General features: G+C 41.2%; 1 protein-coding gene across 4 annotated transcripts in view; it reads right to left on the bottom strand.

Moving 5' to 3' along the window:
• The window catches only part of CBFB (core-binding factor subunit beta), a 36,800-nt gene extending 18,789 nt beyond the window's left edge, over positions 1-18,011 (bottom strand). For 2 of the 4 annotated variants that reach the window (XM_026672099.2, XM_026672101.2), the window contains exons 1-3: positions 17,638-17,910; positions 13,336-13,422; positions 8,930-9,046 (exon numbers count right to left, since the gene is read on the bottom strand). In XM_026672099.2, the coding sequence (XP_026527884.1) occupies positions 8,930-9,046; positions 13,336-13,422; positions 17,638-17,715 (282 nt within the window). In that variant the 5' untranslated portion in view covers positions 17,716-17,910. Of the gene's footprint in view, positions 1-8,929; positions 9,047-13,335; positions 13,423-17,637 lie in introns of all 4 variants that reach the window. The other 2 variants (XM_026672100.2, XM_026672098.2) reach the window with 2 other exon arrangements.
• Positions 18,012-18,222: the final 211 nt, after the last annotated feature.

Genomic DNA, 18,222 nt, shown 5'->3' with positions numbered 1-18,222 from the left:
GTATCTTGAAAGAAATACCATTACTCAATACCTGACATTAAGCAGTCAACAGTGATGGTTAGAAGCTTATACATTAACAAGCAGCTGCTTTGAACAGAAGTGAAATCTGCAAGGCAAGTCAGCCATTTGAAATTGTAGTAGCTTGGATTACACATCAATTTCACTATCTGCTGGAGCCTATTTTTGGTGCTTAAGGTAACATATAAAACCTAAAATGAAAACGTTATGAATTACGGAAGCTCTAACTCCAATAAAATCCAGAAATGTGAATTATATCTTTATTGATGCTCCTGATTTATGATTAAACAAACATATTTTAACATCTCAAAAGCAACCCAATGTTTCTCAGATGGCATCTATCTTTGAGCTGTCTACCAACAATGGACTCTCAATTCCATTAAACACATATCCCGTGACACTCTATCAACTGCATTTTATGTTATGATGTTTACACACAAATGCATATAAAAAGAACATTTACATTCTGATATCCAATTTAGTACTTGGACCCAGTATTACTAAGCTACTATTAATAATGTAAGCTTCTATAGAAAGCCAGTTCAGAGGGTGTATATTCTACAGTTGTCACAAATCTTTTTTTTTCCCTTCTAAAAAGCCAACTGAATCATTCCTAACACAACTGAATGCATGTAATTCACCAATCACCAGCCATCAGTTAGTGAGTCAGCATAGTCAGTGTCACCACATGGAAACCGTAAAATAGTAAGAACATACCATCGCACTGGAATTCATTTTCAGTCATATTCCCAGCAACTAGGTCTAACATATGTTCTTACAGAATAAACTCAGGTGAGTCACTGCTCAAATATATTCATATACAACTTCTCCTATTCACAGAACACAGTTAACAGCCTGTCTGCTTGTTAGCTAGGGTAATGAACCCTGAATGTTGAACTCAACTGATTCTGAATCATCTCACGAGGCAAATGAAATGGCATTCTAATGTTGTAGTAGTTTTACTAAGCACTATTCACAGAACAAAATAGTGTTGCATCGGTAACAAAGAATGGCTTGTTTTTATCAGCTTTATTGAAAACTTTGCTGCAGTCTGACAAACAGACTTAGAGGAAATCTTACAAAGCCCTGACAAGTACTCTTTGTGATAATAAACAGCAACATTAGGAAAATAAATAATGTTCATCATTATAATTACAACAGCAGCAGTGTTAAGAATAATATATTCAATGTCTACCTAAAAGTCACACCCTGAAATCTTTGCCAAACAAGAGCACATTGGATCACTTTGACTTGTGACAGGCCAAACAGTGTTCTCTACTATTTACATCAGAAACGTTCCAAAGCAAAACTCAACATCAATTATTCACAAGGGCAACTTGCCATCACTGTTTTAAAAGGGACAGACATAACCTTCCAAACCCTACCAGGTCTCTAATTACAAACACTCCTTTCTAAAGCTGTCTAGATTTTAAAATATAAAGGCTGCAATTGAGATGATAAAATACCTAAAAAGAATAGAGTGTCAATTATTGAGGTCCTGTCCGTTGACTTACAAGCAGTAAAAAGAAGCTGAAATATACTTTTTAGAATACGTTGGTCTTCAAGCAGTTTAACATACCATGTTTCTCCAACAATACGGCCTCCACCAATAGGAAGCCCCACCATGTTTTATTGGCATAAAATCAAATTAAGCCCCTCCCCCCAAATTAAGCCCCATATTAAACATGCGAAATGGGGGGGGTGTGAAGCAGGGGGGGGCTTGTCGTTAGGAAGTACTTTTGTTGCATGCCCGGATATGGTGCTAGCTGTATTGGTGGGGCACTTCATATCGGGAGACCTTCCACCGTTGCTTTCCCTTCTCCCTTGCTGCCGCGGCGTTAGAGCAACGCCGCGGCGTTTGGCACAGCCACGTGCGGCCAGTCAGGGCTTCTCCCTGCAACCGGAGCCCTGAGGAGACACTTGGCTTCAGGCGCTCCGTCTTCCCTTTGCTTTCGAAGGTAAAGCGAATTATTTTACAAAGCCTCCCCTGCCCGAGAGGGCAGCCCAACCCACGTGGGAGGCTAATTTCCGGGGCCTCTTCCGTTCCTCCCGACCTCCCTACACTGCGCGCCTCTGACGCGCCGGTCCCTTCAGCCCAGCGAGCTCTTCCACCTCAAAGAAAGGCCAGGCTGGCTGCTGCCGAGCAGCAGCAGCGGGTCTGAGCCGCTCGCAGCGAAACAGCCACCACCCTTAGCCCGACACGGGAGAACAAGCGAGGTTAGCGCCCGCCAGCCCGGGCGAGATTTGGGAATGAGGGGCAGGAGGAGGCACGCACACACCTGCGGCTCACTTTCCCAGCTCTGCCCAGCCCTCACGGCTCTGGCGCGGCCCTGGCAGGATGAGCGGAGGGTTTGGCGGGGAGGCGCTCGCTGCCCGCCAGGGCCGCGCCAGAGCCGTGAGGGCTGGGCAGAGCTGGGAAAGTGAGCCGTGGGTGTGTGCGTGCCTCCTCCTGCCCCTCGTTCCCAAATCTCGCCCGGGCGAGCCACGGCTTCCTCACCTCTCAGCAAGCAGGAGGAACCGGCTGCAGCCCTCTCCTCCGCAGCGCAGACGTTGACCTTGCGGGAGAGAGAGGGAGAGATCCTCTCGGGCGAGCGCCTTCCCCGCAGCCCTCCGCACGAAAGGAGGACCCGCCGGTAGGGAAACCGAGCGGCGGAGGTGCTCGGTGCAGGTGCCTCCAAAGGCGGGAAGGACGGGCTGGCGGGCGCTAACCTCGCTCGTTCTCCCGCGTCGGGCTAAGGGTGGTGGCTGTTTCGCTGCGAGAGGCTCAGACCCGCTGCTGCTGCTTGGCAGCAGCCCGCCTGGCCTTTCTTTGAGGTGGAAGAGCTCGCTGGGCTGAAGGGACCGGCGCATCAGAGGCGCGCAGTGTAGGGAGGTCGGGGAGGAACGGAAGAGGCCCGGGAAATTAGCCTCCCCACGTGGGGTTGGGCTGCCCTCTCGGGCAGGGAGGCTTTGTAAAATAATTCGCTTTACCTTCGAAAGCAAAGGGAAGACGGAGCGCCTGAAGCCAAGTGTCTCCTCAGGGCTCCGGTTGCAGGGAGGAGCCCTGACTGGCCGCACCAAACGCCACGGCGTTGCTCTAACGCCGCGGCAGTGAGGGAGAAGGGAAAGCAACGGTGGCCGAACCCGAAGGTCTCCCGAATATCCAAGCTGTCGCTGCCCGCCCACCCACCCGAGGATGCAAGGGGGGAATTAAGTCACCTCAAAAAGACATCCTAGCCGTTTTTTTCGGGGGTCAAAAAAAAATAAGGCCCAGCCTTATTATGTGAGAAACACGGTACAAGTAGTCCTCGACTTACAACAGTTCATTTAGTGGCCGTTTGAACTTACAATGGCACTGAAAAAAGTGACTTATGTCCATTTTTTGCACTTACGACCTTTGCAGCAACCCCATGGTCACAAAATTTACATTTGGATGCTTGACTACTGGTTCATATTTATGAGAGTTGCAGTGCCCCGGGGTTATTTGATCATCTTTTGAGACCTTCTGATAAACAAAATCAGATTGTTACTAATTTAACCACTGCAGTGATTCCCTTAACAAATGTGGCAAGAAAAGTTGTAAAATGGGGCAAAACTCACATATTACTATGTATAACTTTTTTAAATATGTAAAACTGATGGAAGAAGGCTGAAAATTGAAGGTGTAGCATTATGCTGATCTTCACAGCAAATTATTACAATATGGAAACCAGCAAAGAAACATCAGTTTCTATGAACGGTTTAACACAGAAATGTAATTAAACCCTATTAAAATTACTTCCTTTATCTGTAAATTAATGGGACTCTATAGCCCAATGAGATGCCGGGTGGGAGGGGGGAATAGATGAATGAATAAAAGTCTACAAATGAATTGCAGTGTTTCCCCTTAAGCACTTATTCATGGTAAGACCACCATGATTGCCAGCTGGCATTCTGCCATACATCTGGACAACAAACCTCACAGGAATAACCAACATGCGTCTCAGCTTTGGAACAATGTCACTCAAGTGACAGCAATTTACAAGAAGTAAAAGACCAACTTTTATTCTACAGCCTGAAGAGGCAGCAGATGGGAATCCTGACTTGTCATTTTGAGAAGGATTGTTTACGAAGCCAGCAAGATTTTTTTTAAAAACCCACTTAAGTTGAAGTTGTTGCGACATGAGCCAGAGACCTTTTTCCTACCAGAAGAATGGGGACCCATAATGGCAACAAATGATGAAGCCACTGACATTTTTCTCACACCTCTTTTCCTACATACCAAAGAGATGAAACAGACTGCTCTTGCTGAACTAATACCTCTTCTCTTCCGCTGGGATGAAATTAGGAAAGACCAAGTACAGCTATTAGACTACAATTGCCTACTCATTTTGGATTATGTTACTCAATTTCCCTCTAAGCGCACAAGAGGCTTCCAACAATAGTATTAAATCTCAACAGAGCTGTGAAAAATTCCAGTTCAATGGAGAAAGGGAAGTGCTTCAGAATGTGTCGAGAATAAAAGCAGCACCTTCACTGCAGCAGCCACATCTGTTTCCAGATTTGCACAGTTGCTGCTGGGAGGTTTCCGCAGCAGCCACCCCCTCATGGAAACAGGGCAGCTGCTTTAATGAGTCACATATAGATGCTACATCTGTGCTCCTACGCAGTCTGAAGTCCTTATTCCAATCCGAAGCATACAGAAGCCTAATCATAAAAGAGCTCATCACGGAGTTTGGATGCAAACTGATGTAGACGTAAACTTGCCAAACTCTTGTTTATTTATCTGGATTTCCCAAACCCCCTACGGACTGAACAGAAGCTAGATACAACTCAGACCTTTCAAAACACTGGAAGATGATGACCATTCTTTGGGAAGAACGTCAAGCCCAGAAGAACTCTGCAAAGCAGCGGCTCTCTCTCTCTCCACGCCTCAATCCTGACTGGAATTGCTGGAAGGAAAACTTGACACAGCACCCGAAGTCCCAACTTTTAGAAATAGTCCTGAATCTCATGAGCGCTGGCAGTGAGAAGTTGCTGAGTTATTAAGGAGGATCAGGACTCATCCCAGAATCTGACTCACTGCCCAGTCTAACCGTGCTCCCATTCTCCACTTTCCAAAAAGACAGGGGATCAATTGTCCTTTGCCAGCACTTCAAGTGTGCTAGTCTGGTCGCATGAACTGCCCCCATGAGTGAGCCACAGAAGCCTCCTTCCACACAAATAGTTTCTACTTTCCAGAGAGGTTTTATCACAGCCTCTGAGCAATCCTGCTTTCCAAATAAAGGTAGTTCTCGACTTACACCCATTTGTTTAGTGAGGGTTCGAAATTACAGTGACACTGAAAAAAGGGACTTATGACCATTTTTCACACTTACAAACCACTGCAGCATCTCCATGGTCATGGGATCAAAATTCAGACGCTGGGCGACTGACTCATATTTATGACAGTTGCAGTGTCCTTTTGCAACCTTCTGACAAGCAAAGTCCATGGGGAAGCCAGGTTCATTTCACAACTGTGTAACTAACTTAACTGCAGTGACTCACTTAGTGACTGTGGCAAGAAAGGTTATAAAATGGGGTCAAACTCACTTAAAACAGTCTTGCTTAGCAACAGAAATTTGGGTCTCAATTGTGGTCATATGTATCACCAAACATCTTATATGCAGGCTGAGGAATTCTGGGAGTTGGAAGCCCACAAGTCGTAAAGTTGTCAAGTGTCTATGGAGATTCTCAGTCATCCAGGTCGAGGTTGTCCCAACGGTGCTTTTTTTCAAGAGGCAACTGGACTTTCCATTTTTTCTTTGAAGATGTTTCATCAAGAAGCTTCTTCAGCTCTGACTGGGTGGTGGGGAAGAGCTGAAGTAGCTTCCTGGTTGAAAAGCAAAACATCCTCAAAGAAAAACCAGAAAGTCCAGTTGCCTCTTGAAAAAAGCACCTTTGGGGTAAAGTTATCAAGGCTGGAGACCCCGATATAAACAGCAGAGCCCCAGGAGGTGAACATTTCTAACGTTATTCTTACATGAATCTTACATATTCTTACGTTATCCAATAGAATTGTTCTCATTCTCAGAGCTGTTATTTTCCCCAAATGTAACAAGCAGCTACATAAAAGATGGTAATTTTGCAGGATAAACTGTAAAAAGTAAAAGGAAGTATTGATGTTTTAATAACGTTGCTGTCCTAGTCACCTTTCTCTCATCAGCTATTTCCCTTTTTTCACAGATAGCCTGCCACAGGAAGCCGATCAGTTAGTCTTGATGTTATCTTTGGTACCTGAACACTTAGCCAAACTATGCCTGGATCATATTACACAAAGTAAAGCTTCAGGCCACGATGAGTCAGAAGGAAAATAATTATTTCATGTTCTTGATTTTTTTTTTTTTTTTAGGTAGCTTGTGGCAGGCCCAGCAGCAATTTTCATGTATTGTCCTTATCAACAGAACTTTTTAATGAATCTACTCTGATTCACACCATCTAGACATTTAGAAGTTTCACCACTGAAAATATCTCATGCAATAGTTCAGCCTCTGCAACTGTTTTCACCAAAAGTGGATGAGGAATTCCTGGATCAAAGGTTTCAATACAGAGACATATTGAAGAGTTTCCTGCATTATTATTTTATGATAAAGTACTTGGAATATATCAATTGTGCATTTACAATTGCACGCTAATTTCTAATTAAGGAATTCTATTCCGAGGCAGACAAGTGAACATTGTAAAGTTGTATACATAAATTCTACATACAGGACAAGGTTAATTTATTCAAGCACAAAGTGCTTTAATGTGCCACTTCTGTTAAAATGAACAATTCCATTCATTAGGCTATGTGTCAAGTTTAGAAAACCTGCTGCACATAACTAAATGATACAATATATAGGTAGTAAGCAGTTAGCCTTTACTGTTCTTTATGCTAGAATAATGCTTGCTGCTTGAGCCATAGTTAAGGGCACAGTGCACAGAAATGGGAAAATTGTATTCACTGAATTATTTCTCTCTCACACACACCATTAGGAACACCCTTTTAAGCCCTCACATATAATATTGGGCAAGATAACTTTTGAGTATTCCATTGTCAGATAGTAAAAAATATATATTATGAAAGAAACACAAAGGAACCAGCAGGAGACACACTTAATATTCTGAGATTACAGGTGCCATAATTACTATACTGTATTTATAAAACCTGCTGACATCCACTATTAATTCAAATAAGTAATATCTTAATGTCAATTGGAAATCACATAAACCAGAGAAAAATATCAAAAGGCCAATTATACTGCAATGCATGTTTTAGCTGCTTTCTTCTTCCACAAAGCAAATAATATTGTATAAATAATAACATCAAAATCTTAATTAACAGATATGGCACTATGATTGTCCCAATATATTTATGAAGAATAATAAAGCTTAATATTTCATTACAGGACTTTGTCAAACCGTAGAAGAAAAGTAATAATAACCAGAGCTTCTTCATAGTTTTTTCTCTTCTGTTCAGATTAAAACAAAGTAAAAAAATCCCACAACAAATTAAGTGAATACACTGAAAATGAAAAAGGGCAATTGTAAAGTAGGTTTAATTACAGTATGTTTACAAGCAATGCATCCCCAAACTTTAACATTGCCAATTTAAAAGCTTATTTCAAAAGTGGTAGTCTTAGCAGACTAGTTTTTAAAGAAAACTTTCATTTAACAAAATGTTCTCAAAGCTATTAATTACAATCACAAAGATGAGCATAGTCACTTACGAAAGTACACAAGGATTTCTAACCAATACAATCCATAATATGCACAGTTTAGCTCCAGAATACTAAAAATGCAATCCATCACCAAACCAAAGCTTGCTAGTTGTGCAACCAAAAAAGAATTTGGGGCTAAAATATTAAGGGGTGGTTTTCCATGTAAAAATTCATTTCAAATTGAATATACCAGGGAAAAGTGATTGATTGTATTTTAGAGTTCTGCTATTAGCTCACAATTTCTACTTGTCACTAGTTTTTCTTCTGATTTTTGAAGGATTGGTAAAATAGAGAATATACAGGTATTAAAGAAGCACATATGTCTAGAGAATTATAAGCAAATTTATCTTTTACATTTTACATTACTCAATACTGAAGAACAATAATTTATTTTGTTCCTAAATTAGGTTGAAAGTAGCTCACTCTTGGTATAGTTAATCAAATACATTCTGTGCAGATTTTATCTATTGTAACCATGCTAAGCATTTTGATAGGCAAAACATAGAAATGTTAGGCAAAATCAGACCAATGCAATTCTACGGTTCTAAAAATACACATATATTTTCAAATTCAGGGCGGGATTATTTTCACTGACGTCTTTTGAAAGAAAAACTAATATCATTATTTGTGTTTTCCAATATGTACTCTTTTCTACAAGATTTTCCTATGTCTGTTGAGATGAGTTGCCATATGTTAAGCTATCAACTGAAATCATTTGAATGCTGAATTGAAATCTGACCGTTCTGAATGCTGTCAGAAATACCCTAACACATACCATTGCTATTTGTTGACATCCAACCAAAATCTTTGCATGCTATGTATATTTCACTCTTCGGCAAAAGGAGGTTATAGAGGAAACCATTGTAGTTCTTAAGGATAATATTGTGTATACAGATTTTAAACAAGGTCTGATAATGAATATACCTATCTAAAGGCCACTGGAGATAACACGCTCATGACAAGCAGAAAAAAATATTCTTTATAAACAGATACAAATTTATCTACAGAACTGTTAATGTGGGGCTTCAGAACATTTTGTAGACAGCACGGACGATTTGCTGAGAAACAGCAGAGTTTCAGGCAACCAGTCTCCATAAACATGGATATGTGTAAGACATGGCACATACGTTCCACATAATGCTTTAAAGTTTTTGGGTTTTAAAACCTCTGGAAGACAGGCCTAGAGGGCTGCCATCTACCCCTTTTGTCCTTACCTTGCCTCCCTCTCTTTCAAAGTCAACGTATTCTCGGGTTGGTGTTTGCCGCTGCTCCCCCTGCCAGCTGGCCGGAAAAAACTGGAGAGACAGATTGGTTCCTGTGGCCACAAAAGCCTTTTAGAAAAATCAATACAAACAGGATCAGGGAGCAAGACATTACATAAATTATGCAAGCACTCATTTATTTTTACATCAGTTTATGTCTTAAAGCTGAACTGCATAGAGAATACTTGAAAGTCCAAAACATGCACTCATCATTTTTCTTAAGTACAAAGTTACAAACATCTGATTTCATGTTGACAATATTTGCTATAGATTGCTGGATACTTATAGGGAATCAATACTTTCATTATAAATTGTTCTTGGAGACGTTAAAATTCAAAGTACTGTCTGAAACTCCTGCATGACTTTTTAGCACTCAAATGTTCTCCTGCTCTTGGTAAGTTTATAAAAAAGCACTTTCAGTCTGCTTTACTACTCTGAATCTTGTGGGGAGCTGTTACAGAACAGCAAGCAGAAGGTTGAGCATTTTTTACTGAAACCTCTGTCAATTTCAAATTCTTTCCATCACTCACACAAATAGAGGAACACAAGACTGATGCATATTGCACAAGCTGACTAGAGGAACTCCAACAGCAGGAAGGAAAATAAACGCAGATATTGAAAGTAACATTTTCATTAAAACATTAGTTCCAAATATGCTGCCAGAAATATTAATTAACCCCTTTCAATCAAAGTCAGTAATTTGTATATATGTATGTAAATACAGCTGTATGTGTTTCTTCAAAAACTGAAAGCCAGGATCAAAGCAAACTATATGCCAAAGGAAACCAAGCAAACACAAATAGTCTCAAAATGCAGATAGTGGTGCTTTAGGAATCAAATTGAGAATAAAACAGACTTTGTAAGTGAGCAAACCATTTGCCAGAATAACTCTTCTAACAGCAAAGTCGGGTGGCTGTGTATCTTAAATCAATATGATTCCAAGAAATAAATCAGTAGCCTCCCTTGAGATTCAATACTTCCTTAAGGGGTTCTTTAGGTATTAATATCACAGATGGGATAAGAAGAAAATTAGAAATCCCATTCATATTTTTTTCAAAATATACAGAATATTTATTGCACGTGCAAAAAACAGAAAGCTAGAGAGAACTTCACATCATTTAAATTTACCATTAAGTCCGATCTCCTCCCCTGTGCATTTTTTTAAAAAAAGATTTGTTTCCAATCTGAATTATATTTTTCATTTTTTAATTTCTGGAAATGTGGGAGCAAGGGTGAAAAGAATCAGAAATAATCCAGTTTGTGTTAACCGCAGCAAAAGAAAATAGCTGAATATAGTTAAGCCAAGCACTACAGAAGTATGTTTATGCTCAGAAGACTATAGAAATAATGCATTAGGAAAAGGCAGTCCTTTGATGGCCAGGAGCTACAAGTAACGGGCTGGGAAAACTTATGGAGGAGATTTAGGACAAAGAAACAGTGAATGAAATGAAATGAAATAGACATTTTCATGAATGTGGAAAGTTTTGCAAGGGACTTTTTAAAAAGTTGGTAACTCTATTTTAGGGAATACATTCCAATTTTCATACATCTCTTGCCAAATTACAGTAGGAAATGTCAGGGGATCCAGGTATTGCAAAAAAAAAAAAAAGAGCAGAGCCTGCAGAGTGTATAATGTATTCCTTAGAACTCATAAATTACATGTAATTCTTCTATGCTTTAAATTGTATGGTAATTAAGTGATAATGTCCAAAGCTAGTTTAAAGTTCCAAGCCTGAACTTTTGGCACTATGTAATATGGTACACGAAGGTTTTCAGTGGATGATAAGAAAAAGGATCACAGACAGTACAAGCCTCAAGGTTTAGGTGATAAAGCCTAAAATGGGAAATTCTTTTTTTTTTTTTTCTTTTTTCCTGGAACTGGAATTTCCTACTTAGGGCTGAATTTATACCACATCCTTTTGTTATAAGTGCATAGTGACAGAATCAAAATACAGATTACAGAATCACACTGTGTTCAGAAAACTACATTTGTAAGACATGTGGAATAAAGATGAATCTCTTATGATCTCTGTTAAAAATGGAGGAAGGGTCCGAGTGAAATGCCTCAGAAATAATACATTCAAGTTTGTCTGCATTACAGTTGTGAAGTGAGACTCCAATGTTACTTTCTTACAACTTACAAAGGTTGTCAGAGGATTCGTTGATGTTAATTTTTCAGACACAAGGTTTACAATAAACAAACTATCTTTATTACCAATTTTGCATTAAAAACACATGAATGAGCTGCTAAATAAATATAAGTAACCACAAGTGGTCTTGAGATTTGTCCATAAAATAAATTGAAATATTCAACAACCATTCAGCCGGATGGCATTCTTCCAGATTATCTTATCAAAACAGCTGTTGTCTTAGAACTCTGTAACAACTAAGAGGCTTAAAATTCAAGTGTGTGGTTGGTGGAAAAGATAGCATTTTCACAGGAAAAAATCAGTCCTTTCTATTAGTAACAAACATAATAAAGTAATTGTTGGGAACTTGTCTTTTTGTGCTAATAAAGTTTAAAAAATTACTTGCATTCAAACACAGTTCAATTAAAAGAATTCAAACAGTGTATCATAAAACTTCCTTGACAATGGATAGTGTTCTTAGGTACTTCATATGATACAATGTGTGCAATTAAACAAATTTTATTCTGATAGAATTGGACTAATTTTTACACTCTCATCAAATTCTAGGTATATTGTTTGCTTTAACATAATCATAACCACGTTTTAACAGTAATAGTTTTTATCTGTATTCAAAATCTAAACTACAATTAGATTAACTACAGTTTGTCAGGTTCTGATGAAACAGGATGAGTTAATAAAAAAAACACAGCACTTCTTTAAGCTTGGATCTTGATAATTGTGAGAGTTTAGTGTATAAACATTAGGCTCTGTCATAATATGCCATGCTTTATTGTAATAAATAAAGTGTAGACAGCATGCAACTAATTCATTCAGGACAAGTATTACTGTACAGAGCATGTAAATCCATGATCTGCAGAAGATAACCTTATTGCTATATAAGACAGACCTTATGAAGAGGCCAATCTATAATGGGAAAATATTGTTAAACTGAACAAGTCCCATGCTACTTACTGAATAACATTTCAGCAAAAGTTAGTTTAATTATGACTCTCATGAAAGATAAAAACTTCCATAGGGTATATGCTGTCAGGATGTTCAAGAGTTTCACTTACAAGTATCTATGTCAGCCTTCAACATAAAATATACGATTATCCTCTTTGCTGTTTTAAAAGTACACCTGAAGATCACAATGGATAAAAAAATCCATGTAACTAAATATTACACATCATGTTACTATATAATAGATCACAATTAAGAAGCAGAAACTAAAATCAAGCAACGCATTCCATGCAGTCCTTTCAAACAATCAACATTATGTCCAATTACATGGCTGAATAATGCACTTTTTAGTATCCAATAGTCCTTAGCCTTGAGAAATCTCCTTTTCTGTAACCAAGCTCTTTGAAGTATTCTAAACTAAAAAAAACCGTACACACACACACACCAGGTACAGAAGCTATGGTAGCATTCTGTTGTCACCCACATTTAGCTACATATTTTGTTAATGTAAATAAAGATAGATTTGGATTTATTTCTGTGAAAACCCCTTTTCAGTTCTTCCTGCCTAGCAATAGTTAGTGATGAGGGTTTTTCCTCCTAGAAAGTTATCAGTGTTTTTGATAGCATATGAACTTTTACTTAGTTTAGACTTCTTCTACAATTTTTACTCTATTGTAATTGAATCTAGATGGAGATTCAAGTTTTTTTAATTGTTAAAAAGTGCCAATTAAGCATATGCTTTTTAAAACCACCTCAAATGCCTAGAGTTAGGCCATTTAAAGTATGAATAAACAGATAAACAGTAACACCATGCCTTGCTTAAATAAATGAATGACACAGAAGGGAAAAAATGCAAATGGCCATTTTTTCCCCTAGTTTATATGAATTGGAAGGAAAATTGAAGGATATTTTTCTAGCTGTTTTATATGTAACAACTGTTACAAAAAGCTCTAAGAGGTAACATGTTGATTAACTTGGTACTATAGTATGGATTGTAAATTTAAATTATAAATTTGGATTTAATTAGTTTGCATTCTATATTATTTCAAATAACATTTATTTATCTAATCTGTATCTTAATTCCCTCATATTGTGCAGCAAGCAGATAAGGAAAGGTGTAGGGAGAGAGAAACAACAATGCTAACAGCTCAGAACTAGCATAAGAAATGGGCTAGATTCCTAAAAATTGGGCGGTTTGTTCTCAGTCGCCAAGCAGTTCAAATTGAAGACACAAGTACCTTAAATAAAAATATAAATACATAAACTTACTATCTCAGATCGTCCATCCCGGCATGCATTCTGAAACCTGGCCTGTCTTTCTTCATGTGGTCTGTCCCTGAAGCCAGTATATTTAATCTGCAAAGAGCAGGAGCTAAATCAAAAACTGAATCATGCCTTTTTACAGTACCAACAAAGAGATAAGGGCATGCCAGCAGAGATGATGATTAGAATGTGAATATTACTTTTGTGGAAGCCAAGTAAGGACAATACTCTGAAATATGGGTATGCCACTACCCATTCCCAAGTTTAAATTAACACAATTTTTTTTACAGAATTCCCTATTTTTTTACTTTACCACTTTTGTATTCAGGTGCTGCAGCAAACTGTAAGAGGCAAAGAAAAATTATTGGAGTCGGGAGAAAGAAAAAAGAACATGGTTGCCCAAGAAGCAAAGAAATACATGAAGAGAGGCCTGCCCTTCTAAAATTACAGAATTTTTCAGGATGGGATTATGGCCATAAAAAACAAAATTCCAGCCATCTTCGTAGGAAAATCATAAGGCATAAACACAATGGACAGCAGAACATGAAGAGATATACCAAACTTTTTTTTCCAGTTAATCAGTCTATTTAAAATAAATATCCTTTGCAGTAACCTAAGAGATGATAGATTACTAATTTCATATTTTATATATAACGTTAGTGCAAATGCACATCCACGTAAAGGTTTTATTGCAATAATAATCTGTGACTTGAACTGCATGTGGTGTCTAAGGCAAAGGGAATATTCCATGTGTCTCCCATTCAACTGGGGAACAGCAAGGAAGAAAGTGAGAAGGGCCATCATCTCCAGGAGCAGAAATGAAGAGCATAAAGGAAACTGAACTTCTGTTTTAATTGTGTTGGTAGGATGTGAGGCAATAAATGCCAGAGATGAGTGGGATGCTAAGAATAGAAAATGAAAAAAGGAAACAGGAGCTGTATGGGTGCATAAAATAAGGAATATGCTAGAGAAAAATGTGTCCATATGGAAGTTGGGGTATATTCACAACATGGCACCTTAAGAAATACTGTAGGAAAGTTCCCACTATAATTTGTTGTTATAAATGTTAAAATAGCATCCAGCTCTCTGCTAGAAAGTGAATTTTTTACTAATTCTAGATAATTTAAATTTGACAACTTCAGCATTTGATATTTTACTGTCACGTTGCATATTTAAGGTATAGAAATAAAAATTTACCCCCATTATATATAGGATCATCTTCAACTGAGTTTAATAAATATTAGTTGTTTGGGTGATATGTACCAACACTACAAACAGAGTTTTGTCTTACTTAATATCAATAAACACTAAAGTAAAAAAAAAAAGTGGTTAGATGTATACCAGGACATAACCGGTGGATCCCTTTTTATCTTTCTCCAGGAATCATTATCCATCCCTTGAATGATACAAAAGGATGGCAAAAGCACAATTTGCTGTGCTAATATCAGAAATGCAATCAAAACATGGGCACTTAACTCTTAATCCTTCATTTAACCATAGCTCTAATACATAATATCAAGGCTGATTTTGCGCCACTCTTCCATTGTGCGTTGTTACAATCATATTCATTTAAATTCTACTTAGAATAGAATAAAATTCAATGAAAACAGCAGAGCTTGCTTTCAAATTAACATTTGTAGAGGTGTACTGTTACCATCTTATAAAATAGTCTCATCAATTATACTCGGAGTCACAACTAAGCTGATTGTAAAGCAGATCTTTTTTATTTCAACATCATTATCCGTAAAAAGTAATCAGTACAAAAGACGAAGGTAGCCATTCCTCAACTTTCCAACTAATCAACAGCGATGCAGATTTTTTTAATGGAATGGGGGAGGGGAAGAAGTAATATTTTCTTTCTGAACAGAGGCCTGCTGATCAGTTGTGTGTACAAAACAGGAAGAAGCTTCACATCCCTAAATTCAGTAAGGATCCCCTTTAATTTTTTTACCCTTGAGGCTCATGCTGTCATGTAACTGTAACTTTAAGAATTCTCCTGCATGGGGGCAGGGAGGTGAGTGGGGTTACTTCCAAGTAAAAATACTTGGAAATGGGGCTGAAATCTTATACATGATGGGTTTTATTTCAGTTTATAATTTAAACCTTCCCCAACTTCAGAACCTTCCATAGGGCACCAAATACCATCTATCTGCAGGCTGCACAGGATTGACTAGACAGGTTGGGGATGATGGGAATTTAAGCAGTACAACATCTGGAGGGCATCAATTCCCTGGAGTACAAATGACTGAGACAGGCTGTAACTTTTAAAAGGGTTTTTTTTCCCCTGCACAGACACAGGATGGCAACCTGTTAATTCAAAAGCACCCAAAGCTTTCTCAGCTGAAGAAAAGTAGGATAAAAATACTTTTTAAGAAATTAAGATAGGTAGATACCTGCACACAGCTTTTACCCGTACAAAGGAAGACCAAATGCTTCCTTTCTTTAGTTCATTTCCAGCAGGGTAGCCATTATTAGCTCTTTTCCAGCAACAGAAAAAAGCAATGCTGGTGCACTTCACCGACCAACTCTTTTATTATCTGACGGAGCGGACGGACGGCGATCCACAAGGAACCGAAACTGATGACCATGTCAGGACGGGGGTCTGACACTCAGTTCCATCTTTCCAGGCGAGAACACAACTTCAGTTGCACAGCAGCCTGCCTGGGGAGGGAGGGCTGATTTCCAAAGCCAGGCTTGGGGGTGAGAGAAGGGGGCTTTCCAGTCTCTGGAACTGATGTGGTCAGAGGTGGGCGCCTCCAAAGGCATGACATTGCCCTGCCATTCTCTGCACATGGCTCATGGAGCTCTGCAAATCAGGAAGGCGCCAGTTTAGGGAAATACTAAGGCGAGGCAGGTGTCCAGGAGCAGAGCTTGTTGGCCACTGTGGATGATGGGAGTTCAGTCCCAACAGCCCAGCAGCTTTTAAGGCTGGCTGGGTTACAGGGCTAAACGTTAAGGCAGGTTTGGGATGACAGGGGAGGATGGGAGGAGGACTCATTAGGATCACAAAATGAAGGCTGGGCTGGGAATGATGGGAGCAGAAGCCCAACATGTCTGGAGGAGGGAGAAGACAAGAGGAAGACTGGCTGGGGATGATGAGGATCAACAGCTTACTTGCCTGCAAATCGTCAAGTGGGGGAAGATGAGGTGGCTGCAAAAAAAATAACTGGATAATGGAAGTCTACCAGTTTGGGGCGGGGGGGAGAGAAAGGAGAATCTGGTGGCCAGGAGTAGGGCCAGAAACCTGGCTGGACACGATGAGAGTATGAAACACCAAAAACCTGCCGGGAAGGGGGTACAGGTAGTCCTCGACTTACAACAATTCATTTAGTGACCGTTCACTGAAAAAAAAGTGGCTTAACACACTTTCCCACATTTTACAACCGCTGCAGCATCCCCACGGCCACCCGATCAAAATTCGGATGCTTGGCCAGCCAGTTCATATTTGTGACCGTTGCTCTGTCCCCAGGTCCCATGTCCCCCTCTTGCGTCCTTTCGATAAGCCAAGTCCATGGGGGAAACCACCGATTCACTTAACAACCGGGTTACCAACAGCAGTGATTGAACTTAACATGCATGGCAAGAAAGGTCGTAAAACGGCGCAAAACCCGCCTTAACAGAAAGTTTGGTCTCGATTGCCGTCACAAATCGAGGACTACTTGCAGTCGCTGTGTCAAAGGAAAAACTGGCGAGGGGGGGCAAAGAAGGAAGGTTGGCTGGGGATGATGGGATTCCAAACCAGCGACTGAAGCGGAGGTGGGTGGAAATGAATGGCCACCGGCGGAAGGTTAGTTGGGGATGATGGGATACCAAACCAGGAAACTGGGGGAAGTGGGGCTAGAGAGAAAAGCTGGCCGGGGATGATGGGAACAGAAACCCAACGACTGGAGGGGGAGGGAGAGGTGGAACGAAGGACCACCGGAGGCTGGCTGGGGATGATGGGGAAGTGGGGTCCGGCAACCTGGGGATGACGGCAATTCCAGGCAGAGAGCTAGAAACAAGGGCCACAGAAGGAAAGCTGGCTGGGGAGGATGGGAATCCTGAACCCACCAACCGAGCGGGAGTCCCGCGGACCAGGCTGGGGATGATGGGACTCCCAAACCCCCAAAACTAGAGGGTAGCCTGGCTGGGGATGACGGCAATTCCACAGCTAGAAACAAGGGCCACGGAAGGAAAGCTTGGCTGGGGAGGATGGGAATCCCGAACCCACCAAGAGAGCGGGGATCCCGCCGACCCGGCTGGGGATGATGGGAGCGGGAAAGCCAGCGCCGCCGCCGCCGCCGCCCGACTTCCGCCCCGCCGCCTCACCTCGCACTCCCGACTCAGCTTCCTGAAGAACTCCTCGTTCTCGAACTTGCTCCGCTGGTCCGGGACGACGCGCGGCATGGTGCGCGGGAGGAACCGCGGCCAGCCAGCCGGCCGGCCGGCGGAGCAGCAAAGGCGTCCCGCCGCCGCCTCTTCTTCCTTCTCTCCTTCCTCCTCCCCTGAGCGCCGGGAAAAAGCCGGCTGGCGGCGAGACAAGTAGCCGGAAAGCGCGGGAGAAGGAGGAACCCTCCCGCTTGCCTGCTCGGCCAACGGTCGCCGCCGCCGCCGCCGCCGCCTCTGAGGCGTCTCGGAGCCTCTGAGGAGATCCGAGGGGGCGGAGGCGCCGCGCGCCAGAGGAGCGAGAAAACCCGCCAGCGCTCCCCGCTGCGCGTGCGCGGCCCCGCCCACTCTACTCTCTTTCTCCCTCCCTCCTCCTCCTCCTCCTCCTCCGGCCGCCCATTCAAGGAAGGGGAAGGAAAAAAAAAAGGTACAGGACAGGGAGAGCCGCGCCGAAGGGCTGCCCGAGGGGGAGGGAAGGGGGGAAAATGGCCGGGGAGCGCGCATGCGCGGCGGTGGAGGCGAGGCGCG

This window comes from Notechis scutatus, chromosome 9 (assembly GCF_049901735.1).
Source record: "Notechis scutatus isolate UNSWTSFEM ecotype Mainland chromosome 9, rNotScu1.2, whole genome shotgun sequence".
NCBI classification, from domain to species: Eukaryota; Metazoa; Chordata; class Lepidosauria; order Squamata; family Elapidae; genus Notechis; species Notechis scutatus.
This window is presented reverse-complemented; position numbering and strand designations above follow the sequence as displayed.